This window comes from Alexandromys fortis, unplaced genomic scaffold (assembly GCF_014885135.2).
Source record: "Alexandromys fortis isolate MF-2015 unplaced genomic scaffold, M_Fortis_MF-2015_v1.1 scaffold_28, whole genome shotgun sequence".
Classification (NCBI taxonomy): domain Eukaryota; kingdom Metazoa; phylum Chordata; class Mammalia; order Rodentia; family Cricetidae; genus Alexandromys; species Alexandromys fortis.
The window spans coordinates 11,835,037-11,858,759 of record NW_026067901.1 but is presented as its reverse complement, the minus strand read 5'-3'; the positions used below and the strand labels follow the sequence as shown (position 1 = coordinate 11,858,759).

The 23,723-nt window shown below is 46.3% G+C and overlaps 1 protein-coding gene across 1 annotated transcript in view; it reads left to right on the top strand.

Moving 5' to 3' along the window:
- Tbc1d22a (TBC1 domain family member 22A) overlaps positions 1–23,723 on the top strand; it is a 279,341-nt gene that overhangs the window by 18,407 nt on the left and 237,211 nt on the right. Inside the window, exon 4 of the mRNA XM_050129184.1 lies at positions 2,714–2,890. Coding sequence (XP_049985141.1) covers positions 2,714–2,890 — 177 coding nt within the window. The remainder of the gene's footprint in view (positions 1–2,713; positions 2,891–23,723) is intronic.

Sequence of the window (23,723 nt, the reverse complement as noted above, 5' to 3'; positions counted from 1 at the left end):
GATGGATTGGACAGGCATAAGGGGAGCTGTGTGTCTATTTGCAGTGGGACTCTGGGCCAGGAGAGCCTGTTAGGGCATCTTTCATGTGTCTGTGGTACTCCCAGACCCAGCAAACCAGCTCATTGCCCATGTGATCTGATGTGCTTTTCTTTCTTCCTGGAGCTGCGGGCGTCTTTCCTACAAATGAAATGTTAAGGCTCATGGCTTGTCCACGGGCCCACGAGAGGGCCATGGAGCAGCACAGGAGATGTGTGATCACAGGCTCCTCCAGAAAGGAGCAAAGAGCCCCCAAGCATGCGTCTCCTGGGTAAGGGCGCTTTGCTCTCATTTACAGAGGAGAGAGCAGATCCACAGTAGCCTAAAGCCACCCTGCTAGATTCCGAAAGGGGCTTTGTACCTAGTCTGTTTTTCAGAACTGCCTGCTGGGAGCTGATGTGCTAAGATGTTAGTTTCTTCAGGTGAGAAGCTGCCTTTATTTCATTTGTAACGAATTTAGAATCGCTGAGCTTACCCAGGAACTGCAGTGGCTTTTGAGTTCTCTGAGAGTTCCACCTCCAGTGGTGGTGTCCAAGGGTTGGCTCACTGCTGTGCTTGTGAGTCATGGACACAACTTCTCAAGCCCCCACAGAGGGTAGAGCATCTAGGGCACTGTTATCGCCAGCGATGGCCCTCAACACATAGATGTAGGAGCTGACAGTGGGCAGGACTATATTGTGTCTGGCTGGGGGTCCTGACCAGAAGCAAACTCAGATCTGAGCATATGTCACATTGTGGCAGCCTCCTTGGCACAAGTAAAGCGACTAGTTCTTTGACTGTCATGTTACTGGAGAAGTGGCTGTGATCTCATTGCTGTGTCCTCTGCAAATTGTGGGTTGAGCATTCTGTGTTTGCTTTCTAGGAGAGGTAGTTTTTTTGGGCACTTAATAATAATAGCATGCTGGGGGTGTTCACTGTGGCTAGTCTCTTTGATGATGAACTCTTTAAACGCCTTAGGCTTCTAGGAGAGAGTTGTGTTGTCTCCCTTTACAGCTGTGACACCAAGAAGACCCTGAACTACTCACGAGGTGGGCCTGGGGTGTTAAACCCAGGGTCAGTGGCTCCAGGTCCCTGCTGCTAGTGCTGGCTACTGCAGAGACCAGGGGTTCTCGTCCAGAGATCCTGCCCCCAGGGGACATGTGGCAGTATCTTGGGTAGTGTGTTTGAGCTGGAGCAGGGTGTGTTTGTCACTGAACATGGTAGGTATGGTAGGGATGCTGCTCAAATGTCTACAGTGCCCTGGTAGAGTGACTGAACATCCCCCTGACCACTCCCTTGGGTGAGGCCAAGGAGTGCTGTGCTGCAGTTGGTGGGACTTCTGCCAGGATTAGTTATACTGGTCCTGGGAGCTTCAGGAATGTGTGGAGAAGATGTGGTCCCCTTTCCCTGCTACTGTTACCTGTGGGCTGTTGAAGGAATGTGAAGGCCACTGGATCCCCAGTCCAGCCAGATTCTAGCTACTCCCTCCTGCGCCTCCCAGATAGCTGTGTGTGATTCTGCCTCCAGAACATTTTCTTGTGAACTCTGTCTTGGTCAGTGTTCTCTTGCTGTGAAGAGATGCCATGGCCACAGCAACTCTTATTTATAAAAGAAAGCATTTAACTGAGGCTTTCTCCCATTCCTGGCTGGAAGCATGGTGACATGCAGGCAGACGTGGTGCTGGAGAGGTAGCTGAGAGTTCTCTGTCTGGATCGCAAGCAGCAGGAAGAGAGAGACACTAGGCCTGCCTTGAGCATTTGAAACTTCACAGGCCACCTCCAGAGCTGTGTGTCTTACAACAAATCCACAGCTACTCCCAAAAGGCCACACCTCCTAATCCCTGTCACTCCCTAATGGCCAAGTGTTTAAATATATGAGCCTATGGGGGCCATTCCTACTTAAACCATCTCAGCCTTGTATGGTAGAATATATAGATAATGGAGGATCTCTTGGACATACTGGCGAGTCTAGCTAAATCAGTGAGCTTCCTGCCCAGTGAAAGACCCTGCCTCCAAAAATGGGGGCTTGACGGAGACACCTGTTGTAGAACTCTAGCTTCTAAATGCAAGTACACATATGTGCACCACACATATGTGCACAGACTCTCCCCATGCCATTCTGCTCTTGAATTCCAGGCCTGTTCTCGCTGGTGGGTGGGGGTTTGTTCTGGATGCTCCCTGCAGGTAAAGGCAGGAGCAGAGGTCCTCAGGTTAACCCTGATTCTGCCCAGGAGCTTTACTCTTGCTCCTGGGTTGCCTGGATGGCTTCCTATCCTGACTAGGGAGTGGAGCATGCTGCTCCATGGATGCAGGCACAGGTGGGGTTCTTGACCCCATCATCTGTAGTGCCTAAGGTAGACACCAGCGTGTTGAATTTAGATCTTACCTGTGGCTCGTTTTTGACCGTACACTGGTTTCCGTCTTCTGAAAGTTGAGGCTGCTGGGTGGGGGTCAGAGCTAGCCATCAGAGGAGTAGGATGTGCTCAGATGCAGGTGTATCTGTTTTATTGGTGAATAGCACTGTCAGTGAGTTACGTCTAGTGCTGCTGACGGGAGAGGGAAAGCTGTGCCCGACCATGTTCACAGAGGGCCAGTGATTGCCATGGTGAGCATGCGGCCACACGGATGAAGGGAGAAGGTGTGTTCAGGAGGTTAGAGGCTTTCGCTAACCTTACCCTCTGTTCTTCTACCCTTTCTAGAAAGCACCAGCGATCCGGTCCCTCTGCAACGGTCCCAGTCTCTCCCCCACTCAGCTACTGGTTCACTGAGTGGCACATCTGACCCAAATGCACTTGGTGGCTCAGCCCTGAGTAACAGAGAGGCCTCTCGGCTGGACAAGTTCAAACAGCTGCTTGCTGGCCCCAATACAGACCTCGGTGAGTCCCTAAGGGTGGCTTGTCTGTTTCTTACAAGACCAAAGGTGTCACTACTGGTTGCACACATGCTGTGTTTTCATGACATTGAGTCTCTAATATGCTGGTAGTTATCTTCCTTTAGCCATGTTTGCTAACATATTCCTAAACCAGTTTCCTAGCATGTACTTTTTTTTTGTGTGTAGTTTTTCAAGATAGGGTTTTTCTTTGTAGCCCTGGCTGTCCTGGAATTCGCTCTATAGACCAGGCTGGCCATGAACTTACAGAGATCCATCTGCCTCTGCCTCTTGCGTGCTGGGATTAAAGGTGCAGGTGAACACCACCCGGCCTTCCTTTTTAACTAATGCTGCAGAATACTTTTCCTACTGTGGTCCTCGGGGAGCCCCTAGAGGCTGAACTCCATGGGCTATGGTTTGTCAGTGACTTCTGGGGGAGTGGGAGAGGTGACTACCATCCTGAGCTTTGTACTTTACAGATGTGGGCTATGGGTGACATGAGTGTGACAGGAAAGGCCCAGGTGGGCACTGGGGAGAGAGCACGGTTGTCAGGGTGAATCTTTGTGATTTGCCTCCTTTAGTACCTGTGTGGACACTGGCTCGGCTTCCAAGTCACTTGTGGTGGAATTGTCATCTGATTATTTGTTCTTTCATCTCTACAGCCTGTATTTGATGAATGAACTCAATGATAGGTGTTTCCTAGGTGCTTGAATTTTCTGAGGGCCAGCAGGTGGTCTTGCTTGAGATACTCATAGCAAGAGAAGAAAAATTTGAACAGGTAGTGCTAGAGCAGCACTTGAGGGTTGAGAGCCCCGAGGTGCAATGCCCAATTTGCCCAGGAGGTGGCGAGTGGGGCACACTGATTCATGCTTTTGGGAAACTAGGGAGGATGTCTTGATTGGAATAGGGCAACCTTAGGTCTGTACAGTGGACTTTTTTTCTTAGATTAATAACTTCTTTGGTTTTTATTTTTGAGGTGAGGTCTCTTTATGTAGCTGTGGCTGTCCTATAACTCACTATGTAGATTAGGCTGACCTTGAACTCAAATAGATTTGTCTGCCTCTGCTTCCTAGTGCTGGGATTAAAGGCGCATACCACCATCAGAGCACAACAGGATGAAAAGTGAAAGTGGGCCTCGGTGGCCTGTGGACATTGCTTCAGACACTTTTTATGTAATTTCATACTTGAGGAAAGTCTCAAGGACAGTACAAACGACTTCTGTACTGTGTCACCCACTTTTACCAACTGTTTGCATTTTGCCCATTCCCCATTATCTGTCTGTGCTGTGTTTGCAGAACCAATTGAGAGTCAGTTGGAGACTTCCTTCCATTTACTCCGAGGGCTTTGTGTGTACTTCCTAAGAGCACAGGCTGTCAGTTTAAAGAGGTGTAGCCCTGACACAGTGCTGTTTTCCTTGTTGTGAGGCTGCGCAATGCGTGTTCACATTTACCAGGTGTACCCAAGAGTGCTCATCTCCTGTTTCCTTGTCCACAGTTCAGAGCTCAGTGGCTCCTTCCCCACAGTCCCCTCTGCTCTGATGTCTCCATGAACCTGAATGCTAGTTCCCCTTCCTTGTGTGCTTCAACCCTAACATTCAAGGTGTGCAGACAGTTACCTGTCTCTGTGTGTCGGGATCTTCCTTGTGCTTGGGCCCAGGTGCATGATGCTCAGCAGGGCATCACTTTGGGATGTATGTCCTTCTCACCCTTTCCTCCTCTCTGGGCACCTAAGCAGCAAGAGGGATGCCTTGGAGTCTGGGCATTTATGCAGGACTTTTTCTTCATCCACACCCCACTTTTTAAATTTATATGTATTTACAGAGTAGCACATAGAGAGCCAGATGCCACTCTTTGGGTGTCCCACAGTTTATTTCACAAGCCCTTTACTGATGGGCATGGAGGATACCCCTGATTTTCCGTCATAACAGCCTAGGACCTTGTACAGGTGAGGCGAGAGCTTGAAGACATCTGCTACTTTGATGATGGTGACCATAGAGCAGTTCTCACCTGGGGTGGGGAAGAGACCACAGATAGGGTGGCTTTAGGTTTGGCATAGAGCTGGGTAGGTAGACGTTCATGTCACCATAGTAGGAAATCAGGATTGCTCATAAGAAAGGAGCAGAATCCCTTGGCTGAAGCTGGAACCATATTTCTACCTTTCTAGCACACCATGCACCCATGTTTCGTTGTACAGGGGTTGTTAGCTGCTCAGGTTCTGTGCTGGAGCCTAACGGATGTATAGGGAGGAAGCGGATCCCACTGTGTTTATGGGAGGAGGATCTGGAGTTGGCAGTCTGGATGGAGACCTTGAGCAGGCTTGGTAACTTGTGATCCTGGTTCTCAGTGTCCTTGCTCATCTACAAGATATGCCTGGAGCTGGACTGAGATGATGTGTAGGCCACTAGAGTGCTGGCCGTAGGTAATGCCCATGGGCTGCCTTAGTGTTGTTCTGTAGCCTTTCTATACCGATTATCGCAGTATGGCCACTTGTGATCCATGATGCATCAGAGTTGTTTCCAGACATTTTCCTGCTTATGTCCACCAGTTTATAGCCACAGGCAGGTGGCCAGGAGACAGCTGATAAAAACAGGTTTACCTGATGATCTGGTTCAGCTCTGGGCAGCAGCTAGTATCTTCTTGTGGGTCTTGTCACTAGGGAAGCGTTAGAAATCAAATTAAACTTGCAATAAAGCTTCCAGAGTTTGAGAGTCACTGTGAGCATGTGTGGGTGAAAGGTTAGATACAAAAACCAAGCTCTTTGTCAGGTTGGTGTGATTATTATGGTTTCTTATTCCTTTTTCTTTAAGAATTCTGTTTGAATCTTTGAAGCCAAAAAGTAAAAGCCATTTACTTTCAAAGATAAACAATTACTGGATTTGTATTTAGTGGCAAGAGAAACATAGCCAGTAAATTGCCTGTTTTCCTAAGGCCTTTAAGGTAGCTCTGAGGACAGTGGAATACATTATCCTCCCATTACATAAAAACCAAAGTGGTAAATATTTGTCGAAGTTGGAGAAGCAAATCGCTGATGTGCAAAGGGCCAGCAGAAATGGCTCTACCTGCTGCAGGTCTGTGCCAGCGTCCGCTGCTCTTTGTTTAGCTTATGCTCTGTTAGGAGCCCAGGGATGAAAGTAGCAAACAGAACTTAACAGCTCACTCCCCTTTAGCACCACTCAGTGTTTACCCGCACAAAGACTGCCTGCGCTGAAGCCTGAGAAAGGACGCTTGGAGACATTCATGTTTGTACGTGTGTCTGCCGAGCAGGAACACCATCAAAATGTGCAGAGTGTGCCGTTTCCTGAGGGCTGCTGAGAGACTGCACACAGCAGTGGGGCCTCTGTGGGCAGGCTCAATGTAGAGCTCACTGAGGGGCACCAGAGAGCAGTCAGCCAGCAGAACAGAAGGTGTCCATTTTCCTGTGAGGAGTGAGCCAGGCACATAGCCATGGTCGCTAGTACCTAGGTTTATCCACCCTGGGTTTGAAGATGGAGAATGTGCCTGGATAGTCAGAAGGAAGGCATAAATGAACTATGGGGTCATATTCCCTGGAAGCATGACCTTGAGCAGATGTTCCTGAGTGCCTTTGACTTGAGGGCCACATTACAGGGCCTATGGTGGTGAGTTCACTCCCAGCATGGGTGCTGGTTATGCCCCTACTCTCTGTGTGACCAGCTCACTAAGTGTCTCACCTCAGGGTGGAAAGGAAATCCAACCTACCTTCCAGAGTTCCTGAGACAGCAGGAGGTAATTGATGTTTCAGTCATAGGGGAGAAACAGGGATCCAGGCCAACATTAGCCCTGCCCTCCAAGATCTTGCATTCTACTCTGGGGCAGACAGACAGACACATACTCACACTGAATAGCACATTGGTCAGCAGGTGGTAAGCATGTCTTGGGATGAGGTAGTGCTGAGGAATAATGAAGATGCTGCTGGCGAGTAAGTGGTCGTCAAAGACCTTTTGAAATGAGTGTGTTTCTGCTGAGCCCTGTGTGCAGAGAGGCTGAGTATGAAGGAAGGCCTTCCAGGGAGAGGAGCCAGGGTGCAGAGGACCTGTAGGGGAGAGCTTCAGCTGTTTGAGGATGTGAAGAAGGCACTGAGGCTGAGGGAGGTGGAGGCAGAGAGGTGTGTAGAGCTGGAAGCACTTGGACTCCAGGGCTCAGAGGGCCAGGAGGAGGCACTCAGCTTTTGCTTGAGCACCCTCTGGAGTCAGGCTTGGAAGGAAGCACCCTGGCTAGTGGCCTTGAACTAGGTGGGATTCTGGGTGATTGGAGGGGAAGGAGAGGGAAGATGGTAACTGGGGGAAGGGAGGCCAAGGGTTTTGGGATTGGACCTGGTGGGGTGATCAGTTTCAAGTACTATCTGGTGAGCCGGATGGATGGTTCCTGATTGACTGTGCATGAAGCTGAGTGGACCAGGAGGAGAGGGCCACAGCATCTAGCTTGGAGCAAATGTAAGAACAACTGGTGGCCCAGACAGCACTTTTCTAGGAGGGCCATTTCATCAGTGGGGGCAAACCATGGCCATTTGATGCCGCTGAAAGCTGCAGACCAGTGCATGGTGCCTCAGGATGGTCTCTATCCAACTCTATTGCACCCCCTGTCTACCCAGAGCCGTGGGCTCACTGCTCAGGGGGCTGCATCTGAGGCAGCCCTTCACTGAGTAGAGCAGGGCAGGATAAGGCCAGGTTGGTTTTGGGCTCTATTTCTAGCCTTCAGTTTCTCTCATTTTTGGTTAATGTAGGCAGCTGTTGTGTGATGTTTTACTCTTTTGACTTTTTGAGGGACCCAGCTCCCCCCAAAAATCATACACAGAGGCTTATTCTTAGTTATGAATGCCTGGCCCTAGCTTGGCTTGTCTCTTGCCAGCTTTTCTTAAATTATCCTGACTACCTTTTGCCTCTGGGCTTTTATCTTTCTCTATTTCTGTATACCTTTCTTTACTTCTTTCTCCATGGCTTGCTGTGTAGCTGGCCCCTGGTGTCCTCCTCCCCCTCGTTTTTCCTATTTATACTCTATGCCTGCCAGCCCTGCCTATCCTTGCTCCTGCCTCGCTATTGGCCATTCAGTTCTTTATTAGGACCACCAGGTGTTTTAGATAGGCAGAGTAACACAGCTTCACAGAGTTAAACAAATGCAGATAAACAAAAATCACACTCTTAAAATAATATTCTCCAAGAGACATAGATATTCTTAGTGCTCTTCAGAGACCAGAAGAAGTGATTTTTCTCTCCTGTGGGTCTTTTTGGAGTAGTTGACATCTGGTCTAGAACAGGTTTGCTATGAGCTTTGATGGCTTGGAAGAGCTATCCACGTCTCAGGCAGCTGACCAGCCAGTGTCCAGTGCTCCCCTCTAGAAGCCAGAGCCACATAATAGCAATATGCCCCTAGTTGGGTTGTGTTGAGTGTTAGAGAAGGGTGTGTGTGTGCGTCTGTCTGTGTTCAGCATGTTTACTGAAGGTTTGGGTAGGCTTGGAGAAGATGATAATGTGAGAGAGACAAAGCAAGCACTAGTTAATTCACTCTTGCTCCAGATCTCATCAGGAAGGGCCGTTTTGAGCTACTGACATGCAGTGAGCTGCCATATAGAAGACAATTCCCATGTCTTGACTTGGCTTCCTTTTCACCTGCCACTTCGTACATCAGTGTAACGTGAGAGCCTGCTTTGTTGGGGTTTCTGTCCTGCCCAGTTCCCACAGTCGGTAAATCCCAAAGAAAATCACACAGAGGTCTGCATAAGTAATAAACTGATTGGCCCATTAGCTCAGGCTTCGTATTAGCTCTTATAACTTATATTAACCCATTATTCTTATCTATGTTAGCCATATGGCCTGGTACCTTTTTCGGCAGGGCAGGTCACGTTTTCCTTCTTCCGTGTCTGGGGAGGAATGGGCTTCCTCCTTCCCAGAATTCTCCTGTTCTCATTGCCCTGCCTCTACTTCCTGTATGTTTTTCCCACCTATACTTCCTGCCTGGCTACTGGCCAATCAATGTTTATTTAAAATATAATTGACAAAATACAGAATTGACAGAATACACACCACATCAAGAGCACAAGCAACACTCAGTTGCTGGTAAATAGTTGTTATGTGTACAGCCCGCCTGTACAGGACTGCCTGCCTGTACAGGTCACCTGTACTGTATTGCCTGTCTACCACGGGCTGGTTCTCATGTCAGGCAAGGGGCTGGAGATTGAAACACACACACACACACACACACACACACACACACACACACACACACACAGAGACACGGGTCATCCTTGAAACAAGAGTGCCCTCTTTATTGTGTTTCAGGGCAGCTCATATAGGGCTCTCCTTGACTAATGGCTATGCCCTAGCTCTTGGGACTTTTTCAGCTGCAAGCCTACCAGAAACCACCCCCTGCCATCAGGAACTCCTGAGGGTCTTATGCCCAGAGCAGCTGCAAGCACAGGAAAACAAGGTGTTTACTCTGGCAGGCAAGGGGTCACAGAAAATTCAAGGTCTGAGGGTCCGCAGTCCCCAACAGAATCCCTTGTTCCTTTCTCTCAGCAATATTGTCTAAATGCCCATCATTTGTCTGCCTCTAATAGCATTTGAGTTTGTGTCCATCAGTCTACAGACTGGGCCTCCTGCAGGCTGTGCCTCTGAGCCTCATGTCCTTATATTTTAGTGACCTGTGACAGGTGTGTGTATGGAATAGTCCAAGTGCCAGTGAAGTAACTGGAGTCACCGCTGTCAGTTTGTCTCCTGCTCGGTGTCTTTAGTGGTTACCAGTATTTCTGGCTCATCAGTTAACATAGACTGCTTTGTGTTCCAGGGTGCCAGAGAAGAGGGTTTCCAGTGCATAGCATGAGAGGAGTCCCAGGAAAACAGGCCTTTACATATATGGCACTGTGTTTCTCTTGGAGGTTCTGCAGATTGGGAATTGTTGTCAGCTACAAGTCTCTTGTCCTCCCATGTATGTCCACAAGGTGGCAATCATTATCTTTTGGTCTGTAGCCTTGAATCAGTGAGATTTTAGTTATTTGATGTATTTTGTTGACATAGATTGATCATACACAATGATGGTTTCATAAAGATGTTTTCACATAAGTACCACTCCTCTCCTTTCCCTTTTTCTATTCCTTTTCCAAGACAGTTTCACGTCTACTGTCACAATGCCGTATGTATATAAGTATGACTTTATGTATCTATGTGAGATCTGGAATCCACAAATGAAAGCAGATGGCAGCGTTTCCCCCCCACGAGTTGACTTAATATGACCCTCAGATGTTGATGGGCTCGGTACAGATTCAGTAGTCTGGCTGTCATGAGCACTGCCATAACAAATGCAGGTGTGCAGTCTCTGAGGTGTGCTGACATGGAGTCCTGGAGGTTGTCACCCTAGAGTGATTAGCCGGTCACACTGGTTCTAGTGTCAGTTTTCTTTGAGTGATTTCCAGAGTGACTGAACAAGTTACATTCCGGTGACATGTATGTAGGTCCCCCCATACCACCACCAGCATTTGTTATTATCTTAATGACAGCCACTCTGACTAGGGTGAAGAACATCACTGTTATTTAGTTTGTATTTCCTTCATTACCAACGCTTTTGAACTTTGGTTCTCATGTTTATTGGCCAGTACTTAATCTTTTTGAGGACTATTTTACTAGCCCATTTGTTGGGTGGATTGCTTGGCCTTTTGGTACTCAGTCTGTTTAGATCTTCATATGTCATAGATGCCATTTCTCTGGCACATGTGTACCTTGCAAGGATTTCACTCAGTTTTTGCCTTTGCTGTGCAAACTTTACAATTTTGTGCATTCCGACTGACCAGGCCTTATTCCCTGAGCTGCTAGAGTCCTGTTCAGAAAGTCCTTGCCTTTGTCTTCTTGCCTTTGCTTCCCCATGTTTTCCTCTAACAGTTTCTGAATTTCAGGTCTTACATTAAGGTCTTTGATCCCTTTTGAATTGATTCCTGCTTCATTCTTTTCCATGTGAATTCTTGGTTTCCCCAGCACTGTTTGTTGAAGAGGCTGCCTGGCTGTCTTTTCTCTGGCATACACTTTTGGCATCTTTATGAAAAATCCTGTGGCCATTGAGTTTGTTTCTGGATTTTCTCTTGTTTTCATTGACCCTTGTGGCAGCCTTGCAGTTTTTATTACCACGGCTCTGTAGTGCATCCTGAAGTGAGGTATGCTGAGGTCTTTGGCATTGCTTTTCTTGTCCAGAATTGCTTTAGCCTTCTGTGGTCTTTCACATCTATATGCATGTTAGTATTGTTTTTCCTGTTTCTATAAAGAATTTGCAATTGTGATGGGGATTGCACTAACATGTAACATCTTCATTGTAGAGGCTTTTAATTTCTTTGGCTAAGTTTATTCAAATATATTTTATTGTTCTGAAGGTATTGTGAATGGAGTTAATATTTTGATTTCTTTCTTAGATCTTCTTTATAGTATGCTCATTTATGGCATATGAGAAGGCTACTGATTTTTATAAGTTGGTTTTGTACCCTGATTTACTGAAAGTGTTGATCAGTTTTAAGAGTTTCCTGATGGAGTCTATAGGGGCTCTTATATATCAAGTCATGTGGTCTGCAAGTAAGGATAATTTGACTTTCCCCTTTTCATAGCCATCTTATTTCTTTTGTTTTATTGTTCTTTAGTAAGGTTTTAAGCAGTATACTGCATGAGAGGAGCGAGGGGACACCTTGTCTTGCTCCTGGTCTAGTGGCGACATAGTGAGTCTTTCTCCATTTTTCATGATATTGGCTTTGTGTGTCATAAATACCCTTTATTATGCTGAGATATACTCCCTTGATTCCTACTCTCTTCAGGGCATATTTCATAGAGGGTGCTGGACTTTGTCAAAGGTGTCTCCTGCATCTATTGCAATGACTATCGATTTCTGTCCCAGAATCTATTTATGTGATGTTTTATATTTATTGATATGTATGTGTTAAACCATCCCTGCATTGCTGAAATGAAACCAAACTGATCAGAATCAATGCTTGTTCTGGCTAATTTATGTCAGCCTGACACAGGTTCTAAGAGGAGGGAACCACAATCGAGAAAATGCCTTCATAAGGTTGGACTGTAGACAAGCCTGTATAGCATTTTCTTAATTAGTGATTGGTCAGGGGTGGGCTGGCGGTCCTGGATTCTATAAGAAAGCAGCCTGAGCAAGCCGTGGGGAACAAGCCAATAAGCAACACTCCACAATGGCCTCTGCATTAGCTTCTGTCTCCATGTTCTCACCCTGTTTGAGTTCCTGTCCTCCATTCCTTCAGTAATGGACTATGGATGTGGAAGCATAAGCCAAATAAACCCTTTCTTCCCCAGCTTGCGTTTGGTCATGGTGTTTTGTCATAGTGATAGTAACCCAGATTAAACCTTCCTTCCTTTTTGTGTGTGTGCCCTTCATTTGCTTTTTTTTTTTTTTTTTAAAGATTTATTTATTTATTTATTATGTATACAATATTCTGTCTGCTTGTATGCCTGCAGGCCAGAAGAGGGCACCAGACCTCATTACAGATGGCTGTGAGCCATCAGATGGTTGCTGGGAATTGAACTCAGGACCTTTGGAAGAGCAGGCAGTGCTCTTAACTGCTGAGCCATCTCTCCGGCCCCCCCTTCATTTGGTTTTGATAGGAGGTAATATTTGATTTTGGAGTTAAAATGAGTTTGGAGGCATTCCTCTTTTCTATTTTATGGAATAGTTTGAGTAAGATTGCTGTCTTTAAAGGCCTGGTAGGATTCTATAGTGAATCCATCTGTGCCTAAATGTATTGATTTGGTTGGGAGATTTTTAATTACTGTATCATTCTTGTTGCTCGTTACATGTCTGTTTACATTCTTTATCTTCTCTCAGTGTAACTTTGGTAGGTAACGTGCCTTTAGAGAGTTGTCCGTTTATTTTAGATTTTCCTAGTTCATTCAGTATTCTGTTTTGTATTTTAAAAAAAGTCTCTTTTACCTTTAATCCCAGCACTCAGGAGACAGAGGTAGGTGGATCTCTGTAAATTCGAGGCCATCCTGGTCTACAGAATGAGTTCCAAGACAGCCAGGGCTACACAGAGAAACCCTGTCTCTAAAAATACTTTAAAAAATTAAAAAGAAATTTAAATATTTGTGTGTGTGTTTGTGTGCATGTGAATGTCACAAGAGATCAGCATTCTCTCCTAGCCTGGGTTCTAGGGATCGAGCCCCAGGCTGTCAGGCTTGGCTGCAGGTACCTTTATCTTGTGAGCCATCTCTTTAGTGTGGAATGTGTTTTGAAGATATGTTCTTATGGTTTTTGTGAACTTTTGTTAGTATCTTTTCCTTTTCATCTCTAATTTTATTAAGTTGGTTCTTGTATTTCTTTTGGTTAGTTTGACTAAGGGTTTGTTGAACTTGCTTGTTTTTTTCTTTTATTTGTTTTTTTTTTAAATATTTATTTATTTATTATGTATACAGTATACAATATTCTGTCTGTGTGTATGTCTGCAGACCAGAAGAGGGCAGCAGACCTCATTACAGATGGTTGTGAGCCACCATGTGGTTGCCGGGAATTGAACTCAGGACCTTTGGAAGAGCAGGCAATGCTCTTAACCACTGAGCCATCACTCCAGCCCCTTGCTTGTTTTTTTTTTTTTCAAAGCCAACTCTTCATCTCATTGATTCTTTGACTTTTTTTTTAAATTTTTTTTTAATTAATTTCTGCCCTGGTAGATTGCCATTATTTCCTTACAGCTGCTGCTTGAGTTTGGCTGCTTGTTGGTGATTGGGCTGCTGTGTAGGGCTTTTATGTTGAAGCATGCTCCTTCTGTTCCTAGTTTCTTCAGAGTTTGTATCCTAGAGGGATGATGACTGTTGTTGAGGCCTTTTCTGTATCAGTTGAGATGATTATGTGATTTCTGTCCTTGAGTCTATTTATGTGATGTTTTCCATATATTGATTTGTGGATGTTGACCTGTCTTTACATCCCTGGAACAAGGCCAACTTGATCACAGTGAACGATCTTTTAGACGCATTGTTGAGTTGATTTTGCCAATATTTTATCTTTGTCAGTGTTCTTTATCTTATCTCAGTTTAATTTAGGTAGGTAACACACCTTTAGGAAGTTACCCATTTTTTTTTTAAAAAAACTTCCACTTTAGTGTTTGGTTGAAAGCATCACCTCAACCCCTGATATTTTGGTTGGAAGTCTCAGGCCCCTGACATTCAGTTTGGAATGTTGGGTGGAAAGTTTCATTTCAAGCCCCCTCCCCTGGGAGTTGCCTCTGTCCAAACCCCATCTCCGAGAAAGCATACCAAATGGTGACCTCTCCCCAGAGAGGGTCAAGACCACTTCCACAGGCTATTTAAACTGCTCCCCCCAAAGAAGAACCCATGGTCTTTCAGACTCTCCTTCCCCCTTTCAGTGTTTTCTCCGAGGGCCACTGGGTAATGCTGGCATCCATTAAACTTGGGCTTTTTCTAATTCTGTTTGATTTGGTCTGATTTGGATTATTGTGTTGGCGGAGAGGCTTATTGGGCCGCAAAAACTTTACATTTAGTATTTTTATTTTCTATTTGTTTGCTTGTTTTCAAGACAGGGTTTCTCTATGTAAACAGCTCTGACCGTCCTGGAACTCAATCTATAGACCAGGCTGACCTCAGATGCACAGAAGTCCACCTGCTTCTGAGTACTGGGATTAAAGATGTGGTTAACTGCCACTCGGGTTTATTTTGTATTTTTAAAAATGTTTTTAAATATGTGTGTATGCACATATGTATGCCTGCCCCAAGAGCAGAAATTCTGACTTCATGTTCATTCTTAAAGCTGCTTTACAAATTTTCTTTTTGTGTGTGTCTTCCTCTGGTGCTAGCAGGATGGCACTGGCTTCCTGGAGGAGTTTCGTAGCGTTCCTTCTTCCCCCTTTACTCAGTAGCAGGAGAATTTGGGTGGAAGTTCTTTTTGAGAGGTCTGGTAGAGCTCAGCGGTGAATCCCCCTGACTTTGGGCTTTATTTGTAGTCCTGAGTCTTTCCCTCCTGCTTTGGTCTCACTGTTTATTAGAGATTCACGTAAGTTGTCTATATCTGCTGGGTGTGATATAGGCCATATGGCCTATAGCTACATTTTCTAATTTATTGGAATAGAGGATTTCCAATGACCTGATGACCTAATGAGGTTCATTGGTGGGTGTCCATTTAATGACTCCTTTGTCATTTCTGATTTTACTAATTTGTGCCTCCTTACTCTCTTGGTTTGTTTATCTAATGTTTTGTTAGTCTTGTTTATCTTTTCAAAAAGCTAACTCTGTCATTGGTAGTATTATTTCTGTCTTATTGATTTTTTGTTTTTGGCCCTCGTCTTTATTATTTCTTTCTGTCTACTGTGTTTGGGTTTGTTCTTACTTTCCCAAGTTCTTTAAATTATTTTAATTTTGTATGTATGAGTTTTTTACCTGCATTCTTGTCTGACTACCGTGTCCATGCCTGGGGCCCATGGAGGCCAGAGGGTCTATTGGCACTGGAGTTACAAACACTCGTGAGCTGCCATGTGGATGCTGGGGATTGAATCCATGTTCTTGGAAGAGCAGAAAGTGCTCTTAACCACTGAGTCACCTCATCAGCCACTTGTTTTTCTTTTTCTTCTTCTTTTTCTTTTGACTCATCAGCCACTTGTTTTTCTTTTTCTTCTTCTTTTTCTTTTGAGACAGGGCTTCTCTGTGTAACAGCCCTAGCTGGCCTGGAACTCACAGAGATCACCTGCCTCTGCCTCTGAGTGTTGGGATTGAAGGCATGTGGTACCACTGCCTGGCAGCCACTTGTTTTTCTATGTTTTTAACATATATCATTAAGTTATTTATTTGTGATACCTGTAGTTTTTTTTAATAGCTAAAAAGTCCCCTTTGGAATTACTTTCACTGCAGCCCATATTCCATGTTGGGTTTTCATCTTTCAATTGTAGGAATTTAAAGATTGCTCTTCTTATTTTGGTGATAAGTGTGTGTCAGTCTCCATGAATGCCAATGCTTTTTGCAGTTTCTTTGCTGTTGCTTTCTGCTCTGTAGTCGATTGTGATCACATAGACTGTAAGAAATTATTTCAGTTTTCTTGATCCAGTCTATTTTCACACAGATAGTCTGTCTTCCACTTGGTTTGTTTTATTGGTGAGGTCTTCACTGAGGTTTTTTTTTTTCTTTTTTCAATTTATTTTTTTCTTCAGTATTTGTTTTAGTGAATTCATCCTTCATTTGCCATATTGGCATTCTTATTTCATTCAGCTGTTTGTTTGTATTGTTTTTGAATCCATTCGGGAATTCGTGTCCTCTCTGAGTTTGCCAACATTCTTAAAACCATTCCTTTTTAATTCTTTGATTTCTTTTTCTTCTTTTTTTATAATGTGCATTGGTGTTTTGCCATGTAAAATGGCGCCGTTCCCCGAGTGGCAGCAGGCCACAAGGAGTTGCGGTGGTAAAAGGCTGTGGTTCACGGGTCACCCGGGGCAGCAGATCCCAGGCAGGGAGCTGTGTGGTGGGCGAGACAGAGACATGGATAAGCAAGCCATGCAGAGAAAGTATTTATTTAGTGAGTTATGGAGGGGAAAGGAAAAGGGGGAAGGGGGAGAAGGGAGAAGAGAGAGAGAGAGAGAGAGAGAGAGAGAGAGAGAGAGAGAGAGAGAGAGAAACAGAGAGAAACAGAGAGAGAAACAGAGAGAGAAACAGAGAGAGAAACAGAGAGAGAAACAGAGAGAGAAACAGAGAGAGAGGAGGGGTGAAGGGGAGAAGTAGGGAGAAGGGAGCATGGCAGAAGCTGCCTCTTCGGGAGAGAGACACAGAAAGGAAGGACTCACACACTGGAAGCAGAAGGAAGATCTGCTTGCCTCAGGACAGACCATTACATCATGGGTGTCAGGTTCCCTGGAACTGGAGTTACAGACAGTTGTGAGCTGCCATGTGGATGCCGGGAGTTGAACCCAGGTCCTCTTAACCTCTGAGCCACCTCTCCAGCCGATTCTTAGCTGAGGACTATTGTGGAATTAGAGAGTCTGTTGCCTTGATTTTCTGCATTGATTTGCACATCTGGGATTTGGTTGTTGGTTTGATTTTTTTTTTTTTTTTTTTTAATTTCTTGATGGTGCTGGAGAGCAAACAGGGCCTCCCTGCTAAGCTGCGCGCCCAGTCCCAGGTTTCCCTTGAATCATCTTCATGCTTTCAGTTGAAGTTTGCAGGCAGTTCTGGGGGACTTGTATACTCCTGAGGGGCCACCGTCCCCATGTGCTGTTCAAGACTTTGACCAGACTGGTGTGTATGCAGTGCCTCAGTGCAGAGGATGCGGTTGCCCATGGTGTTGCTTTCTGCTTCGGACAGCAGGGGTCAGCCTTCCCTTAGAAGTTTTCTAGACGTAGCAAGGGGGTCACTTAGGAGTGTTCGTCCCTGTTCATGTTTCCCTCAGTTTGCTGAGTGGTCCTGCTTTCCCAAGACTCTGCTGTGGTCCCGCCCACACTGGGCCATGCTTGTGCTGGGTGTTTTCTTGTTACCGTTGCTGTCTTAGTTGAGCACAATTGCAGGGTGTCCCATGGCTCTATGGTTCTCTGGGTCTCACTTGCTGAGTGAGTGGAGGGGTCCTCACTGTGAGTCCTCACAGGCCAGTATCTGTAGATGATATGACTCTCTTTTGGGTCTCATCTCCCAGTGGGTGCAGGGTGAGCTGGAAAGTGATCATGTAGAATGTTTTGGCAGAGTGATTAGTTTTTAGATTCTCTTGGAATCTGCTACCTCCTTGCCCTGGCAATAGGCGATGGTGTAGCTTACAGTGTTGTATGTTTCCAGTGTGTTTGCTCACAGGGGTTTTTGTTCCTTTTTCCTGGCCCCAGCAGGGGAAGGGTGCTGTCTTCTTTTCCTGCTGCAGTCCAGCACAGTCTGTTTACGTCAACCAGATTTTCAGTATTTCTGTGTGTTCTGTGTTGCTCTCCTTCCCTGACTGTGAAGGCTCAGGTCCAGTGTTTCCCTCCAGATTCATAGGGACATAAGAGAGTGCTGCCTGTCCTACTCTGCCATCCCTGCTCCACCAGGGAAGAGTAGAGGAAAACAGGTTCTGAGCCAGCATGGACGCTCCAGCTGTCAGGAGTGATGTTGGTGAGGATGATACTGGTGAGGACCAAGTGTTGATGGTTATGATAGTGAAGAGGACAATGAAGAAGATGACGGTAGTGCTGCTGCTGCTGCTGCTGCTGCTGCTGCTGCTGACATTGATGTCGGTGACAGTGCTGGTGGTGGCAGTGCTGGTGGTGACCGTGCTGGTGGTGGCAGGGCTTAATAGCGAGTGTGTGCTTGCATGTGTATGTATGCCTGTGTTATATATAGGAAGGTCAGGAGTGTCTGCCCAGTTCCATGGTGTGGGTGTGATGTCCAGGAGAGGCTTTCTGGCAAAGTCTTAGACTATGCCAAATGGTCTCAGAGGGAAAACATTCACAGTGCCAGATATTTGAAAGCAATTGATTTCAGTTGAAGTTTGCAACGTCCAGGTGGAACTTGCTTATACTCCTGAGGTACCACCCCTCCCCATGTGCTGTCCAAGCCTGTTTGACCAGACTGGTGGTTATGCAGTGCCTCAGTGCAGATGAGGAATACAGAACAGGTGGTGAGTGTACCAAGCATGTGCTAAGTGAGTGTAGTAAGCGTGCTAGGCTGCCGTCACAGAACACTGCACTGGGCAGTCACCCGTCTGTCTGTCTTAGCACTCCCCTGCTGTATTTTCCCAGGGACTGGGCGAGGGGATGCATTTGCTATTTTCCTTTTCCCCTGGCTAATGTTATGTCATAAGTCTTTCCATGTTGTCACTTTCTCCATAACCACCACTTAAGAACCTGAAAAATGGAATTTTTATGTGTATATATGTTTGCTTGTGTGAGTTCATGTACACTATGTGAATACAGAGGCCCAAGGAGACCAGATCCCCAGGACCTGTAGTTACAGATGTTTGTGAGCCACCATGTAAGTGCTGAGAAGTGAGCCCAGGTCCACTGCAGGAACAGTCAGTGCTCTGAACTGCTGAGCCATCATTCCAGCTCCGATAGCTGTCATTTTTAATGGCTGTACAATGTTTTAAAAATCATTTTTATTTAAAATTGTTATTAAAATTGCATATCTGTCTGAAGCAATACTATATTTATATGCTTAATCAAGAACTTGACATGCTTAGTGGTCTTCTGAATCGTGACTTAAAGTCCAATAACAGGAATGCTGTTCACTGACGTTCTGGAGGGGAAGGGAGGAGGGAAGGGCTGGGAATAGTCAGGGCCTGCCAGAGTCTGGGGACTGGGGATGTTTCCTTTTACTTTTGATTCCCTAATTATTCTAATTGAAAAGCTGCATTGCAATACAAAGCTAGAGAATTGAAGTGCTCCCGAAGGGCCCACACAGTGACTGCTCTCCCTCTGCCATCCGCAATACCTGTGTCTTGTCTCTTCTCAGGAGGAGGTGTGGCTAAGCACACTTCGTGCCCTCCTACTCTTTTAAAGAGACAAATGGCAGCATGTCGGCGTGATGTCCTCATTCTTTACTTAGAAATAAATGCCTGATGCTGGGAGCCTGAGGACAGGAGGCCCCCCACATCCACTCTCCGTCATCCCTCCCTCTGCTCACCAGTGTCAAAATGCCACAAGAGCAGTCAGTGCATGAGAGAAATACTCTGTTTTCAAAGTTGATGTAACATTAAAATAACACACAACAGGTCATCTTAGGGCAGACAGCTTCCCCCCCCCCCCGCCCCATACCCAGTGGCCACCTCCTTGAGTGACTTTCTTACAGAAGATTGGCAGCTGGTCTCTCACCTGAGAAGGCTTCTGTAAAATTACAGTTTCTGTAACAATACAATTGAGCACTTCTCACTTTTTGGTTTTTCATGACACAGTTTCTCTGTGTAATAGCCCTAGCTGTTCTGAAACTAGCTCGTGTAGACCAGGCTGGCCTCCAAATCACAGAGATTCGCCTGCATCTGCCTCCCAAGTGCTGGGATTAAAGGTGTGTGTCACCACCATCCAGCAGGACTTCTCATTCTTACTCTTGAATGAAGAGAGGGTCCTTGCTGTGCTTCCCAGGGTCACGGTGCTCTCTTGTTAAGGATCCAGTTACCTCTTTGTTAGTGGTTTGTCGGATCTTTTCTTTCTCATGTAGGGACTGTGGGGACCATGGGGTGCCAATCACTTATACCACTGACATCTAGGATGACAAGAGACTCAGGGTAGCATTGCACAGCACTGAAATCAGAAGTAGAAACGGCATAATCTACTTGCTCTTCCCTTTGTGGTGGGCAGATGGCGTCTTCCTGGAGCATTTTGATGCTTAGCCTGGTACACCTCCATCTGTATTAGTTATTGTTCCTCCTGCTGTGACAGAACACCCATGAAAGCAACCTGTGGAAGGAGAGCTCAGTCCGTCATGGTTGTGGCACATGGTGGCAGTAAAATGAGGCAGCTGGATACTGCACTATTGGAAGCAGGGAATGATGCTGGTACTTAAAATTGGCTTCCCCTTTCTTCCCTTTTTTTATTACATCTGGGGCCCCAGACCATGGGATGTGTTGCCCAAGTTCAGGATGGGTCTTAGTTAATCTCTGGGACCACCTTCACAGACACAGCCTGAGATGTGTCTCCTATGTGATTCCTCATCCAGGTAGCTCTGAAAATGAACCACTACAACCACCTGTCCAGTTGGCACCTGCAACCCTGAGGTAGTTGCTGTGGTTCACATCTTAAGATGAGGTTCTTGGGTAGAAATGGGGACTGAAGCCATACCTCTCTGACGCAGAGTCCCTGCATATGCTACTCTGTCAGGCCCCCTCTTACTCAGGATTTGGGGCCCAGTGGGAAGACTAAGCATTCTGAGTAAGTCTGGAATGTAGCTTGTTCGCTTGATCTGTGTTGTTCATGGCCACTGTAACATTGCCTAGTGTTCCCAAGTCCATTGTACCAATTGTAGCAATTCCAGTTTTTAGCTATTAAAAAGCCATAGTTGGGGGCTTTTTTTGGATGGCTCAAAAGTTAAGAACACGTGCTGGTCTTCTAGAGGACTTGTGTTTGAATCCCAGTACCCATGTGGTGGCTCACCACTATCTGTAATTACAGTTCCAGGGGATCCAGCTCTCTTTTTCAGCTTCCTCAGGCATTGCCTGCATGTGGTACACAGGCATTCATGCAGGCAAAACACCCGTATACATAAACTAAAAATAAATAACTCTTAGGAAGAAAAGGCATAGTTGAGAGTGGCTTCACACAGTGCGAGAGCAGGGTTCTTGTCAGGCTCCCTGAACATACCGCTGTAGCAGCTATGTGCTGGGCAGAGAGGCGTCTGGGTACTCAAGTGAGCTTGTTTTGCCAGATACTAGGGAGAGCTAAGGCTTCTGTGAAAAGACTTTGGTGTCTGGTACTGTGTTGCAAGGCTGGCTGGCTGGAGGGGAGGAGGTGCTGGCTGGATGAGGGCTAGGCGGTACTGTTGTTGGACATGCCCAGAAGAAGGCACAGGGTCACCCTGCTTTAACCACTATTCATATGGAAAGTAGCTGCTTGCCCAGGCCTGACCTGTGCTGGAAGGTGATGTGCACACTGAGTGTTTCTTGAAGCTGGTGTTCGTGGGTGAATTTCTTGTCTTATGAACGTGGTGGCAGTGGCTGGAAAATAGGACAAGGCCATCCCCGTGCGGAAGCTGCTTAGGAAAAGGCGGCAGTGGAGGTAGATATCCCAAGGAACAGGGGAGGAAGTAGCCTGGTGGTTTAGAGCTGTGTGCAAGCACGGTTGTGTGCATGGAACCAGTCGTTCCTAGTCTCAGGGTCACCCCACTGGTAGAGCAGCCCCTGAGACCAGGTGGTCTTAGTTGGCCAGTTTGTGTGGTGCTGGTTCTTTGACAAAAACCACGGGCAGTGCTCAGAGTGCGGGTGACTGTGGGCCAAGCGTTTGGTTCTGAGGGAGCTGGTGTGTCACAAAGAAACTATTGGAGGTGCAGAGGAGGTGCTGACATTTTTCCAGAGCTGCCTCTGTAGCTCAGACCTTCTCACCACTGATGCCACACTTTGCCCCAGTTCTCAGACAGTGACTTAAGGACTTGGTGGAGATGGTTGTGGAGATCGGAAAGTCTCCCAAACTTGGACTTTGTTCTGGGGTTATCTAGGAGCCATGGAATATTTGTGGGTAGGGAAGGGGATGATCAGAACTGTGCTTGGGGGAGGTTAATCAGGCTTTTGTCCCTTTGTGATAGTCCTGCTGGAAGACTGGAAGTAGCAACATGAGGGTGACACTTTGAAATACAGCAGCAAGTGAATTAGTTGGGCTCAGAACCGCAGCTGTTTGGAACTCCCTCTGTGCCATTTTTGGGTCTGGTGGAAGCTGCTCTCCCCGCCACTGCCTCCTCCTGCCTGCTTTCTCCCTGGCACCGGTCCTTTCTTCTCTGCACACCCTACGGTCACAGCAGGCTCAAGTATAATGAGGCTGTTTGGAGCTGGCTGGTGGCAGAGAGAACTTGGGAGCTGTTCATGAATCATGGGGATCACAAGCCCCAGATGGGACGCTGGCACTTGAGCCATACAGGCCCCAGGGCTCACACATGCTGACTACTTAGACCTGGGGTCTCCTCAGCCCCAGTTCCCAGCTAACTCAAGGGGCCAGCTACTGGCTGTCGTTTTGGTGGCTGCCAGGCCTTTGTCTGGTTCTCTGGAATCATTTAGAAATGGATTTCAGGGACCGAGGAGGTGAGGAAATTGTGGCAGGCTCACTGTAATCTGAGGTGACTTTCAATTGGAGGTTTCAACTTTGGGATGATTTTTCTGAACTTAATGACTTGTCAAATGTGAAGATTGTTACTCCATTTCCTTTGACCCCTCCAAATCCTAGCTGGTCCATTTGGAGATAACCCTGTGCTTCCTTTAATTTTTTCCCCCTTTAGATACTTACCTGTCATTTTCTGGTGAGTGTGGTTGTATGGTCTTGTACCTTACAGATTACTTGTGTCCAGGCTGCCCCTGGTGACACATGTCCCTTCCCTGTAGTCTTAGTGCAGGGCACTGGCTGTCATTGCTTCTGTCCTCGCTCTAAGGCTCTTCCAGCACAGACCATTAACTGTACAGCAGAACCCTGTCCTTTCTCCCATTTGTTCATGGTTATTTCCTGAATAAATGTCTATGGGATTAGTAAGACACGCACTTCCTTTGTGTGCCAGTTCTCTCAGAAGCTATTAAAACGCTCCTAGTTTTCTATGCTTGAAAACCATCTCCATTACCTACAGCAAGTAGTAAAGTATAACAGCTACTTAGCAAAGCCATTCTGGTTCTCAATGTGTATGCAGCATTTAATTTATGGTTCTGTCATTTGAGAATTTAAAGTTTCTTTGGTTAGTATGGCTGACTTTTTTTTTTCTGAGAGAAAAATCTTATTTTCATCTTCATTTTTTTTTTCATTTTCTTGGGGTAGAGGAAAATGCTTCTATTAAGAGTGGAAATCACTTCATTCAGTTATGGTATGCCCTGGGCTCCCAGGAGGCTGGGCATTAGGGATGTAGAACGCTTCCTGAGGCAGGAAGACAGGTGCGTAGTAAGTGACCTCTGCAGAGCCATGAAGGAAGAGACACGTCCAGGTACATGTCCAGTTCTGGGAACACAGTGAGGGTCTTGGCTGCGGAGTGTGACCTGTTGCGAGGATGGCTGCATATATGGTGTCTGTGCTGGGTGGCTACTATTACCAGGTGAGCTCCCATCCTCACCTGAGTTGAATGAACTTTACCTTGGCCCAAGCTGAGCCCCATCATGACTTGGGTTGAGCTCCACCTTGCGCAGGGACTGGAGCAGGTTAGGGGTTACCTTGGGCCAGAATGAGATCTGAACATGTACGGGTTCTTGGGAAGGTGACGTGACTTGGGT